Raw genomic sequence first — 13,874 nt, 5'->3', positions numbered from 1 at the left:
GACGAGGAGCGCATTCGCAACCTGCAGCACTTGGGATCAGCCTCCAGGTCCCCGAGAGGTGGGGGTGTGTGTTCTCCAATGAGTGACAGGAATGCCTATTGGAAAACACATGAGAGGCCAGAAGGCCTATTGGAGGTGATAGGAGGGACAGACGCCCACGCACTTGTGGTGGCTCCATTTGAACACATCACTGCATCACAAAGATGTGAGCAGAATGCAGGTTAGACCTCAAGAGCCATACTCTGGTCCCGATGTGATGCCCCCCAGAGTGGACTGATGGCTTGCAGGAGCAGAGAAACTGCTCTGGGGGGCTGTCATCCACCCCCCCACACCAGATCTTGCACCATTTAGTGAGCCGGGGTGGCCGCTGTCCTAACTCCTCCTTACTGTTGGTGCTCCCTCACCCCTTCCGGAGCTGGGACTCCAGAGTCAGATAACCTGCAAGGGAATTTGGGTGATTGTTGTGAGTCTGACATTCTGGACTTTGCTTATTCCCATGAGCGATTGCAATTGCTCCTGATTTTCCCTGAGTCCCCCTGGTGCACTCATGCCTCACCACTGTGAGCACCCACTCACCCACCTTGTGCTAAGTCCTCATGACAAGGGGCTGCTGGGCAGAACCTCTGGCCACCTCCTCACTTACCTGGGTTCAAGGGTGGCCCAACCAGAGGTTTTGTGGGGTTTCTGGGCCGCTGATGGGGTGTGCGGAGGGGGGCTCATTCACCACGTGGCCACACACGGATTGGTCCCTGCATTAGTTGCCATCCTATGCTCCTTCGGGCTTCATGAGCGGGGCGGGGCACCAGGTGAGGGGCCTGATCTCTCCCATTCAATGGGCGCCTATGGGCTATGACGCCTTATTTCTAGGCGTAACTTTTTGCCATTGCAGGAGGTGTTCCTGGGCCTGGGGCAACTCATGGCCTGCCCCTCGCCTTGCCCCCTCCCATGCTAGCGCAGGGACTTACTCCTCACACGTTCGTTCGGCCACCCAGCATGGCCATGGGTGACAGCCCGTCCATGGTAGCACGGCTCATCGCCCGCTGGCAGAAGGGAGGGTTACACATGCGTAAGTGCAAGTTGTGCCCACATAATCCTTAGTCCTCTTTCTGTGCACTTTCCACCCTCTCCTTAGGATTGCACTGCCCATCCATTGTTTTAGCAAGGTCATTATTGACTATTCTGACTGGCAGCTGCTTTCCAAGGTCACATGTAGAGGTCTTTCACAGCATCTGCAATCTGATCTTTTTAACTGGAAATGCTGGGCCTCAAACCGGGACCTTCTGTGTTTCTAGCAGAAGCTTTATTTATTTATTTATCCATTTATTTGTTTGTTAGTTGCATTATTTATAGTCTGTCTTTCTCATTAAGAAGGAAAGCAGATTACAGATTGCCATTCAATACATACAACAGCTGGAACATTCAATTCTGTATAGATTACTGAACAATTTGAAAACAAGCTGAAAACTGATTCAGAGCTGAAACAATGTTGAAACAAAACAGCAATTTGACATGACATAAAAAACAACTTTAACAGACAGTAAACTTTAATATAGCCTACTGTCCCAATACCTTTATCAATGTAGCTCTTTAACCATTTCCTTGCAACAAGACCCTATTACCTATGTAAGAGAGCACTCCTGATTATTCAGTTTTGCATCTAGTTTGAATGTTACCATGCCATGGATCCAGGTGGCCAGGTCAGCTGTGTCAAGGTAGGGGGCCATTTTCAGGGCTACACTAAGTTTGTGGGAGGCCTTTTTTCCAACTGCATTAATTTACTTCTCTACTAGTAGATGGTCTGCTACTGAACTGTGACCCTTTCTGAGCCACAGAGTACACAGAAAAATGTACAAGTTAGCAAAATATCTTTGTTGCCTTCATCCTAGTATAGACATTTGCAATGTATTCATTTATTTGATCATTTATGTTTGTTTCTTTTTTGCACTCATGGTCTGTACATTCTTCTTAGTTTACGTTTTTATCTCAACCTTCATCTCGGGGGGGGGGGAGGGTCATGCAGTGAGCTTCATGACAAAGTTGAGACTGGTTTCCCCTGTTCTAGTCAGACACTGTAACCATTGCACTACACTGCTCTAGTTTTATCAAGGCAGGACACGCGGGAGCACCCTCTGGGAGATTTGCATCCCATTCCCACGCTTTTCTCCATACTGGCCAGGTGAGAGGTGGTAGGGGCGGTGGCTGGGAGCAGGGGGTCCCCAAAGAGGGAATGGGATCCCTAAACGTAGTGTAACGGTTAAAGTGTCAGACTAAAATCTGGTAGAACCAGGTTGGAATCCCCATTCTGCCATGGAAGTTTGCTGGGAGACCTTCGGCTGGTCACACCTTGTCAGCCTAAACTTACCTCACAGGATTATTGTGATGATAAATTGGAAGACAGGAGAATAATGGAAGCTACTTTGGGTCCATATTGAGGAGAAAGGCAAATTTTAACTTAATAAGTAAATGTTTAAATAGAATAAACTTGGTTAGTTGTTCATGTTTATGATTAAGTTGATATAAAGTGGGCTAATTTACCAGCCTTCCATTTTGCTGAAGTGTAACTTTATTAGATAAGTGTTTCCTGCAATATATTTTCTTCAAGAATCATCCTATGGAGTTGATGATTATATTTGGATCTTAATCTTGTGTTATCAACCTTTTACATTATTTCACATTGATTGCATCTTTCTGTTATTTTTTAGATCAATTACAGTGCATTTTATTATTAGAATTACATTGTCACGTTATGTTTTATTATATGTGGACATCACTTGTTGAATTTGCATTTTTGAAATGTCTTTTAAACTTTATTGTTTTGGCATACAAGCTAGGATTACCATAAAATATTGGTTGTTTGTATGTGCAAATGCTCAGTTAGAAACAAATGAAGGCATGAAATACAACTCTAAAAGAAGCTGACAATTTGTAAGAAACCGTGCTGCAACCAGCTTAAACTGAGAAGTGAAGTGTGCTATTTATTCTTTTCCTACATTTTTTCATTTTATAAAATGCATTGATTTGCATATTTATCTATGAAGATGTTTTACTAAAACATGCTGGCTGTGCTAGAAGGCTCTGATGCATATATTGATTTCCATATTCAGAAGGTGTTCCTTTTTTCAGTGAATGAATCAAGGAACTTTCTGTGTCTGCAATAAGTAGGAAGTTATTGAATACAGAGTTGCTGGATCATGATGAATGAGAATAATGTTTATGTGGCTGTTGCATTAAAATAAATCTTATTTTGGATAGGATGAAGACTTGAATGACTTGTTAGAAACCTGGTATAGTCATCCTGTGCCAAAGGCAAACACTCCTATCAGTTTAAGTTTGGTAGGTATTGCATTTAATAATATTTTTATTTTAATAGTCAAAATGTAGATGCTGAGAGTTGTAATGGTATTTGAAATTAACTCTGCTTTTAAGTGATCATTGAATTGTCAAGGCTCCCAAAGTGAGGGACTGGTATTACCAAAGGAATTGTGAACTTGATCCCTCCCTAACCCAGAATGTGTGCTTCTTTTTCATAACAGGACAGTGGTATGGATACTCAGGTTAATAGTATGCCCTCTGTGGTGGTGTTGAGTATGGTATTTGGGCCAGTAGGACTGGTCTGTTTTTAATCTGTGTGAATATCTTGCCAGTCTAGATACTGAAACAAGCCACTTGAGATCTATTTTGAATCCCTGACTCCATATTGAAGGACCTGTATGGACATATGAAGCTGCTTTATTCTGAATTGAACCCATCAAGCTCTGTACTGTCCGTTCTTACAGGCAGTGGCTTTCTATGGTTGCAGGTAGAGAGAGGTCAGTCTTGGCCCTGCTCCATGAAATCTTTTTAACTGAGCTGGGGGGGCAGGGGGAGTCCTGGACATTCTGCATTCAAAGCAGGCACTTTGTCATTGAACTGCAGCCCCCTTCCTAACGTGTAGCTGGCTCCTAGAGGCTGCGGTTATGATTCATCCTTCCCAGTTGGCTTTAATTACTTGTCCAAAGCACCTTATGCTCTGAATACAATCCCTCTCTGGAGAAAACCATTAAAGCCCTCTCAGCTCATGGAGCTGAGTTCAGCACCTCCCGGAGCAAGGTTATCTCTTCCTTTGAAACATAAGGCCTTTCTGCACTACCAGTATTCTCTTTAATCAGCACACAATGTTTGTTGTTCACACAGGAATGCAGTGGTATACAAGGACATTCTTTGTGTGCATTAAGTGACTGTATAAAAAAAAATCAATTGTGCAAAATCAATTCCAGTGCTTTAGCTCCTGGAAATGTGTAGGTGCTTTCTGAACTAGAAGGGCTGAAGACTGTGTCACTTTTCAAGTCAGGACACCCAGTTTGGGCCAATATGAAGAAGAACTGGAGCTGGTTGAAAGCATTGTATGTCTGCCTGCCTTCTTGTTGTGCAGAAATGCATATGCATTGCATATGAAATTAGGGATCATTACCTGTGAACCACCAGTCTTAACTGTGGCTAGGCTTCTAGATAGGACATGAGTATAAGCTTTATCAATAGTAAACCCCAATGATTAATTTCTTTCAAATAAAAAATTATTTGTACCATTCTAAGCACTGCTGCAAAATTTGGTTCTGAACAGTGCTTATAAAGTTGGCAGTCTAGAATGCCATGTTTGACAGCACTCAGTCAGTCCAGAACAAATTAGCATGGTGCTGTAGTAAAAACATGTTTTTCCCCTTCTAATTGTCACCACCACAAACTCCTCTGGGGATCTGGATGCCAAGCTGTGTTCTTTCAGGCTTGCACATCAACACCAAGCTTACGTAAAGTATTCTGAAAAATGGAACTTATTATAGCCAACCAGTTGGCTGAATAAACCAGAAACAGCATGGAATCAAAGTTGTATATTTGTTTAGACGATTTGCACCTATCAAGCTAGCAGGAATTTAGGAGCAAATTCAGCTAATTTGGTGGAATTCCATTGTGGATGGGACTCTCAGTCAGTGTTAGGCTGATCTGAGAGTGTGCCCTACGCTGATGTGGACATTTATTAGCACAGTGCAATAAGTATCATGCAGCAAATAGTTCACTGTTTGAAGAGAAAACATTGGAAAAGATTTGGAAAAGATTTCCCTCCAGCTGCTGGACTGTGTGGCTGTTGGAAAAACTGGTCCAGCCTTCTTGTCCGACTTTCACATCTAAACACAATCCTGTGTGTAGTGAAAGGATATAAGCTGTTCTATTATTGCATGCCAATAACTTATTTATTCAGATCGTTTTTGTGCATCTTTCCATATAAAAGATATGCCAAAGCCAGCTTGCAAAGGTAAACACAAATAACTATAAGCAATGTCATAAAACCCATAACAAACAAGCAGAAGCTAAAATGGATAATGTATACCTGCAATCCTTTGTTGTACCATCTTTTTCTGTGATAGTTCCCCTCCAGGCCCAGCATCTTCATTGTTGTTTCATTTGCTGAAAAAAATTGTATTTGTTTGAAAGTAAACACACAACCCGATGGAGCCTTTCATTTTTGTGTTTGGAAAGATTGTCCTGTCCTCAAAGAGGAACGGGGCCAGTGCTTTCAGAAAGAAGCAGCTTCACGTGCTAAGTTCAGTCCTTTGGTTTTGAAAGATGATTGTGTTCAATTTTTTTTCTCATGTTGGAAAAAAGAACAAAGAGATGTTTTTTGTAAGCGAGCAAGTTCTCAAAGACCAACCATGTTTAACAGCGGTGAGTTTTATCATGCTCTGGCTGTGCACAGCCTCTCTTGAAAGAAATAATTGCCTGCTAAATGATCTCTCTGTTGATTACAATTGATCCATAAATTTTCTTTGGGAAATTATTATGTTGTGGCTCTGGTCTAAAACAGGTAGTTTTCTTGACTATATTTTCTGTTTAGACTGTACTAATTTTAGATCTATATGTTCAAAGATCTTGAAATGTAACAGTGATGAGTTCATTCTCACTCTCTTTTTGGTAACCCATATCCTGAAAAACAGAGACAGCAACATTTCCCCCTCAATCAACTTTAGATATTTAGACCTTATAGATAAGAGGTAGTAAGAGGATCGGAAGCTGCCTGGCATCTAGTTAAATAATAGATTTATCTAAACCGATATTATCTATTCCAATTAACCACAGAGATCCTTTAAACTGGACATACCAGGGGACTGAATGTGGGACCTTCTGTATTCAAAGCACATGCTCTGCCAGTGAGCCTCAGTTTCTCCCAGATCTGCACAGTGGATACATTTGTACAGTGTTGGTATCATATGGAAACACAATCACATTTTCCTCCTGTGATAAATGGCATTTTCATCATAATCCCACATTATAGTTCAAAACTTTGTTTTCAAAAGAGTGACTTTAGATAGCTTTTCCACAATATTCTTGTTGAACAAAACCACACACATTAAAAATTGAAGCAATATTAAATATCTCACTATAGTTTAAACAGAAAATGAATGAAGTTGTTGGGCTTTTTTGGCAATTTGGATTGATTCTTAGATTCTTGGCTACATAATATCTGGCTTTTTATCCCTCTCTGTGTTGCATGAATTTAATATCACATTACATATGTTAGAAAAATATCACAGGGCTTACTTACTATTTCCTTTTAAGTATCTTCTTTTTTCTGCTATTGCTTGTGTTTTACTTGCCTACTAATTTTGGTTATGCGAAATGTGTTACTGAGCCATTGATTTCATTTAAGGGGTCTGCTTTTACTGGCTTGTTTGACCTGAAGATCTACAAAATGCCCATTAACAACCCCAAGCAGGCCAGTAGCTCGGCTGGAAATGGCGGGAGCAATGGGTCCATCATCCCAGACAGTAGCAGCAAACTGGACTCGTAGGCTCAGTTAAGGTTCCTTGATAGATGGTACTGCAATTTTTTGTTTGGAATTCTATTAACTTGCATCCAAAACTCACTAAACAATGTAGAATTTCATATATAAAGGAAGTCCAGTATTTATAAAAGAATACAATAAACATTTTTTGTCTTTTCAGTTTTTAAAACACAAAAACTTAACATGATTTCGTGTTACTCTTTGATGTCAAATATAAACAATTTTGGAAAAGATGATACAAGTATGTATCCCTTTCTCAAAAACAAAAACTGAAGGAAAGGCCGTTGACACAAAGAGAAGGAAAGGTGGCCTTTAATGACTATTCAGGCACCAGGCCTTTTGGACTCTTAAAAGGGTCTGGGAGGCTCGTTTTCATGTCCTGGAGAACTCACTGTGTCTGCACAGAGTATCAGTACCAACAGAGAGTGGAAGAAAGATACATACATCTCTGTGCTGTTTCAGTAGGCCTTTAATTATATCAAATACTTGTCTATGAAATATCTCGTTTATTTGCTGTTTTAAATGCATTTCTAGTTAAATTTGTCTACTCTTTTATGTTTTCTGTGGATTTTACTAAAATACGCATGAATAAACTACTCATGAAATATTATAGAAGTGAAAACTGAAGCCTGCTTGGGAATGATTCGCAATAAGAAATGCAGTGTAAGGATTAGCGACAGGAGGCCTCAAAATCTGCCCCTGCTGAGCAGTACCCACAAATCCCCATCAGGCTGCTAACCCAGAGGTAAAGTAACTGCTGAGAATGGAATACTAGCTAGGAGCACAGGACCTCGGTTGGCCAGACACCCATTATCTCCTCTTCAGAGTAGTGGCTCTCCAACTGCTTGCTATAATTTCCAAGCTGTACTTACTGTGGTTTTTCCCTTTCCCTCGTCTGTTAAAAAAAAAAGAAGCAACCCCTTATCACAGACTATTCAGATCTGGTGCTGCTTTAAATTTATGCTTTGTTTAAAATCTGTGGAGTTGGCAGAATGTATAAAACTACCTAATGTTAGTACAATTGTAATTTTTCATAACTGGTGTTTTCAGTGTTGTGATTCATTGACTGAATTATGATCAGGTGCTACTGTTTACAAAGTGTAGGTCTGATTTTATGATAAATCTGTTTATGACAAGCTTCCCTACATAATTTTTTTTAAAATACCAGTTTCTCTTTTTAGTCCAATAATTTTTTTTCTTCCTTAACCAGCACTCGTATTTCATTACTCCTGATGTGGCTGGCTTGCCAACTGTCCCTGAAAGTGTAAGTTTTTGGAACGTTTGCGATTTATGTAGAATTTCTTATGAAATTTGCATTCAACCATGCAGTTCTAAGGGCACTTCTGTCTTCAGAAGCGGGGGAGGACAGGTGATCATTTCTGTTAATTTCCCCCCTCCCACTTTGCCTCTGTGCTCTCCTCTCCCCAATGCTCCACTGATCCCAAGAAACAACATTTCGAGAAGCGGGGTTCATCAGGTTGCAATGGAGGGGGAAACAGGACAGTCTTTCTTCTCAAGGTCCATGGGTTGTTCGATACATGCAGCACATTTCTATAATATCTATAGAAATAAAAGACTAGATGAGTCCTGAAAATCAACTGGCCTGAATTCTTCCCCTTGGCTTTTATGTATTCATCCATCCATTCATTCATCCATAGGAACACACTGACACAGTTTAAATTTCATAGCACTAGCTATGTCATGTATCTCTGTGTATATTTGTGCAAAAATTCATTACCTGCATGGAGACAAATATTGATGTGTGTAAATGTTAAAGTGGGTGTTTAATATCCCAAGATTATATGAAAAAACTGACGAGGTAGGACGACCTTTTTCATATTTGAATATCCCAGAAGACAATTAACTTTTTTGTCTTACAAATGATTATGAGGTGGTAAATTTCAGTCAAATATGCTTATTGTGCAGACTTACTTCTTAAACAAGATCAATTTTCCCCCTTTAGCTCAGAAGAAATAGCTAGTTATAAGCTTATGTACCACTCAATTACCACTGTTAATGTGTTAACAGCCCTTATTCTTTGTTAAACAGAGAAATCTTACTGAATATTTTGTTGCTGTGGATGTGAACAACATGCTGCAACTTTATGCGAGCATGTTGCATGAGAGACGCATCATTATTACCTCCAGCAAACTAAGCACTGTGAGTACTTCACAATTCTCCTTTCAAATAGAATATATTGAGCATCTTACAAAAAGGCTCCAGGCCTCTGCAGATTTAAATATGTTCTGTATGTACTTATGAGACAATATCTACATACTTTTTAAAAAAAGATATGGTTTTAATCTGACTCTTGAAGCACAAAAGCCTGATTTATGTAAGGCCTACATGGATACATTAAGTCAGGTTAATTATTTTTTGTTATCGAGGGACGAGAGTTCTCTAACTCTCTAGAGTTCATTTCTGAGCCTTCCACCCTATAAAGAATTCTTAAGGGCTATTATAAGATCTTTATTATTCACTTGTGGCTTATTCCATTGGAGCTACTTGAAAGAAATCAAGGGGCCGTGATAATAGCTGCTATCCTAAACCAGGTAATAGGTAGATTCATCTTGGTTGTAGAGTAGTGTTTGGGGAGCATATACTGTAATAGCTTTGATTTTGGAGCAGCTCTTCAGGCTTATAATAACTTACTATTCCAAACAGCCTTTTTTATTACAGGTTTTATGTTCCTTCCTAGGCTGAAATGGCTTTCTTATGTCATTGCAGATGGTGCAGAGATAAAGAGCTCTGCGTTTAGCCACTGTAACCATGCTGAAATCTTTTTGTTTTGTTTTTAGCCTTGCCTGTGGGGTGTTATTTAGAAGTCTAATCCATCTGTGTTATGTTGCAAGTTACATTGCTCTCAAGCCTTCAGGCCTGGTTGTGTGTGAACACATGTTCTTGCCTCTTAAACCAAATGCATTTGCTGCTCAGGTTTGCTTTGGATCTTTGGCATGGACATACTGGTCCTCCTCATAATTTGTGCTGATCACCAATGTTATTAATTTCACTTCCCTGTGGACCAGTAGGCCATTCGTTGGATGATTGTAGTAAAGGACGGAAATAATATAACTAGGTGAAAAGCAGATTTTACAAAAACTTTCTTAGATTACCTTGCAGACGTAAGCATTGCAGGATAAAAAAAGAGAGAACTCCTTTGCAGCTTTTATGGCTTGTAAATGTTCAAATTTTTCTGTTCTTGTGGTTTTATGGAGCACCTTTTCTTTGATATTATTTTGATATTATTTTTAGTTTAGTTAAAATGTTCTTGTCTGGAACCTTGGATTTATTTGTAGATGGTAAATTGTCAGACCACTGCAAAATATCCCTTGGGCTTTTAAAGCCATTTTTTGTGAATGAAGTCACCACTTTTCTCAGCAGTCATCTAGGTGACTTGAATATAATTTTTAATAAATCAGCTCATTTAGCAGGGAATGTGAATACAAAGCAAGTATGATGTTCCTGAAACGTCTCTTATCTTAGCTAGGCAAACCTTTCTTGGGGTAAAATAAAGGCAAGGAGTAGTAGGCATCCTGCACGTTTTTTGGCCAGGATGTTACCTCTATTGGCTTGTTCTTCAGAAAACAAAATTTTGGAAACCTAAGGTAGGCTTAGTGGTTTATGAACTTGTTACTAGCATCTGGAGTCCCTTTTTACCTTCAGAGTGGTTTTACATAGTCCAGGACCATGCAGATAATATATTAATCACTTCAAGTTTGGAAGAATAGTGGAGGGGCTGTGGCTCAGTGATAGAGAACCTCCTTTGTGTTCCAAAAGTTTTAGATTCAAGCCATCCCCAGTTGTTTTCTTAAAGGATCAAGTAGCAAGGAACATGGAAAACCTCTGAGACTGGAGAGCTGTTGCCAGTAAGAGTAGAAAATAGACCAATGATCTATGTCAGCTTAATGTGTAAGGTAGGTTGGGCCAAGAAAGAGTGACTGGGACAAGGTCATCCAGCAAGCTTCCATGGCAGAGAGGGGATTCAAACTCAGGTCTCCTAATTCTTATTCAGAAACTTTAACCACTACACTATACTAGTTTCATGCTCACTGTGAATTTTAAAGCATTTAAAATACAAACAGATCTATTGCATGAGTGAGAGTCTTTTTGGTAACTTTGGGAGAAAAAGACCCCTATGCTATCATGGTTCTCAGTTCTGAACACTGTGTAACAAACCCAGCCTCAAACTCCAGCCTCATCCATGATAGCAGAAGAACTGCAGGCAAAACATTGCCAGGGCTACCTTGCTACACCGGCGGAAAGAAGGAAAGAAGGTGGATGCAGTAGGCAGGAAGTAGTATTCAGGATTGGCCTTGAATATCAAAATGGCCAATTTCCTGGCTATCATGAGTGGATATCAAATATTCCTTCAACAGCAAATGTCTTCATATGTGGAGTTATTCTGGAAGACAAGAAACCTTTGGCTAAGGTTATTCAGGATGAGGCAATGATGTTGTCAAGACAGCAGATAAGTGTCAGCAAACATATATTAGACGTGTTAGCGAGAGGGCTTAACACTGTGGTAATCCTACGCTGGCATGCTTTGCTATGCGCCACTGTGCTCTTCTTCGAGACCCGCAATAAAATAGAAGACATGCCCTTTGAAGGTGCCATGCTTTTCGCTGAAAAGACGGATGAATATCTGGCTAAAAAGAAAAAAGATCATTGAATTGCCAAATCGTATGGAGTGCTGCCTCCATCATCTGGATATGTGGGATATAAGCAACCTGAAGACAGGATTACAGGTCTTATTGATTTCAGCCCTATTGGCAATAGTATCCGTACAAGACTCAATATTCGGGCCAGTCAGAGTATAGGACTGTGGCAGGTCTAAGCCTCTCCAACAGGCTCAATCGACCAAAGGTCCCCCTCAGGGACAGAAGGAACAATTCTTACTAGAATCCAAAGTAGAGCCAAGCCTAGTTGTGTTTGAAGACAGGCTAGCTCAATTTGGCAGAGTATTTCTGATGATTCTTGGGTTATCTCTGTTATTAAAGTTGGTTACAGGTTGGAGTTCTATTCACTGCCTCTTACTTCCTTGCTATGCTATGCTCCAAATAATATTCTTTCTGAATTGCAGAAGAAAATCCAATCCTTATTGAATAAGAGAGCCCTTCAAAGGGTGCTGGAGACAGACAACCCCTTTGAGTACTTTTACAGGTTTTTCTTAGTAGATAAAAAAGATGGAGGAAAAAGACCTATTCTGGACCTAAGGGTTCAGAATTGCGAAATTTAGGATGGTGACACTCCCATGGGTTATTAATGTGGTCCTTCTAGATGTATGGTTTGCTGTCCTGGATTTGGAGGACGCATATTTCCATTAACCAAGGGCATAGGAGGTATTTACACTGTATACCAAGGGGAGGTGTTTTAGTATACAGTCCTCCATTCTGGTTTGTCAACAGCACCATGGATATTCACAAAATGTGTTGCAGTAGTGGTGGCTCATCTCAAGAACTGGCTTGTTCAATCTACCCCTATTTGGATGATTGGTTAATTACTGCAAATTCCCCAGAGGCACTGAAGAAAGACATGGCATTGATTTTATCTATATGTGAGGCACTGGGTTTGGTAATAAATAAAAAGAAATCCAACTTAGAATCAAACTGAACCATACAATGTATGGGGGTTGTTTTGAATGCTGAAACCAACAGAGCTTTCCTGTTCACAGATAGAGTAACTGGAATAGTACGACCTACAGATTTCAATCTGCAAAGACACTCCAGTTTGTATTAGGTCTTATGGCAAGACTGAAAATGAAGAAATTACAAATTTGTTTTCTTAGGAGGTTTGATCCTAAAAGTCACTGCCCTCGAAAGAAATTTTTGATTCTACAGGTACTCGATTCACTGGCATGGTGGGCAGACCCTGGGAATTTATCAGAAGGGGTTCCCTTTGGTATTCAAAGTCACAAACTTATCCTCACAAGATAGAAGCTTGGGGAGGACATTGTGAGAATATGTCAGTAAATGGTGTCTGGTCAGATAACGAGAGGGGATATCACATTAACTTACTAGAGTTATGTGCTGTCTATTGTGCCCTTAATTCTCTTCTAGATATGGTATCTCACAAAAGGATTCATATCCTATCGGAAAACACCACCACCGTTTTTTACATAAACAATCAGGGTGGAACAGCGTCAAGGAAGCTTTGTATGGAAGGCATTCGACTATGGGAGTGGGCTATTGCCCACAATGTTACTTTCCACTCTACATATTGCCAGGACATCCAACGCAAGAGCAGATTGGCTCAGTAGAGTAGACAGCTTACACCACAAGTGGGTTATCTCAGACAACCATCTCCAAGATATTTTCCAGTTATGGGACTTCCTGGAGGTGGATTTATTTGCAACACAGGCCAGTGCCAAAGCCCCCAGTTTTTGCTCAAGAGAGGGCAGCGATATGGGGTTGTTAGGAGATGCCTTCCAGATTACAGTTAGTCAAGACTAAATGTATCCTGATAACCCACTTTTGGCCACGTCAGCATTGGTTCCATACACTCAGTTAACTGGCCAGGGACAATTACATTCAGTTGCCAATGGTTCCAGATCTGATTTCCTATAACCGTACACTATACCACAACCTGAACAGGCTTCAGCTAACAGCGTGGTTCCTAAAGCCTTAAATTTACAATTTTCTGAGGAAGTGGCAAACATACTGCTTGAGTGCTCACTGACCTTCAACTAGACAATCTTATAACGTTAAGTGGAATAGGTTTGTTTTTTGGGCTCATGATAAAAATGTAGCCCCAGACACATGCCCTCTGTCCACTATCTTTGATTGTTTAGTGCATTTACAAGCTACAGGCCTAGCATCTACATCCGTTAAGGTTCATTTGGCTGCAATCTCAGCCTTTCATACAAATATTGATGAAAAGTCAATCTTCTCACAGCATTTATCCAAACTCTTTTTGGGAGGGCTGTACAATTTGAATTCGCCAAGTATTCCAATGGCCCTACAGTGGTCGCTGTCCTTAGTTTTGTTGAAGTGGATGCTAAAACCTTTTGAGGCAATGGCAACATGCCCTCTATCAGTTTTTTCTTTCAAAATGGCTTTTTTGT

General features: G+C 40.3%; 1 protein-coding gene across 2 annotated transcripts in view; it reads left to right on the top strand.

Annotated features, from left to right (window-relative positions):
• DENND1B (DENN domain containing 1B) overlaps positions 1-13,874 on the top strand; it is a 250,847-nt gene that overhangs the window by 125,263 nt on the left and 111,710 nt on the right. Inside the window, exons 7-10 of one of the 2 annotated variants that reach the window (XM_054980350.1) lie at positions 3,253-3,333; positions 5,638-5,697; positions 8,025-8,078; positions 8,864-8,974. In XM_054980350.1, the coding sequence (XP_054836325.1) occupies positions 3,253-3,333; positions 5,638-5,697; positions 8,025-8,078; positions 8,864-8,974 (306 nt within the window). The remainder of the gene's footprint in view (positions 1-3,252; positions 3,334-5,637; positions 5,698-8,024; positions 8,079-8,863; positions 8,975-13,874) is intronic. The other variant, XM_054980351.1, reaches the window with a different exon arrangement.

Source organism: Eublepharis macularius, chromosome 5, assembly GCF_028583425.1.
Source record: "Eublepharis macularius isolate TG4126 chromosome 5, MPM_Emac_v1.0, whole genome shotgun sequence".
Taxonomy (NCBI): Eukaryota; Metazoa; Chordata; class Lepidosauria; order Squamata; family Eublepharidae; genus Eublepharis; species Eublepharis macularius.
Note: the sequence above shows the minus strand (reverse complement) of the source record. Positions and strands in the feature narration are given on the sequence as shown.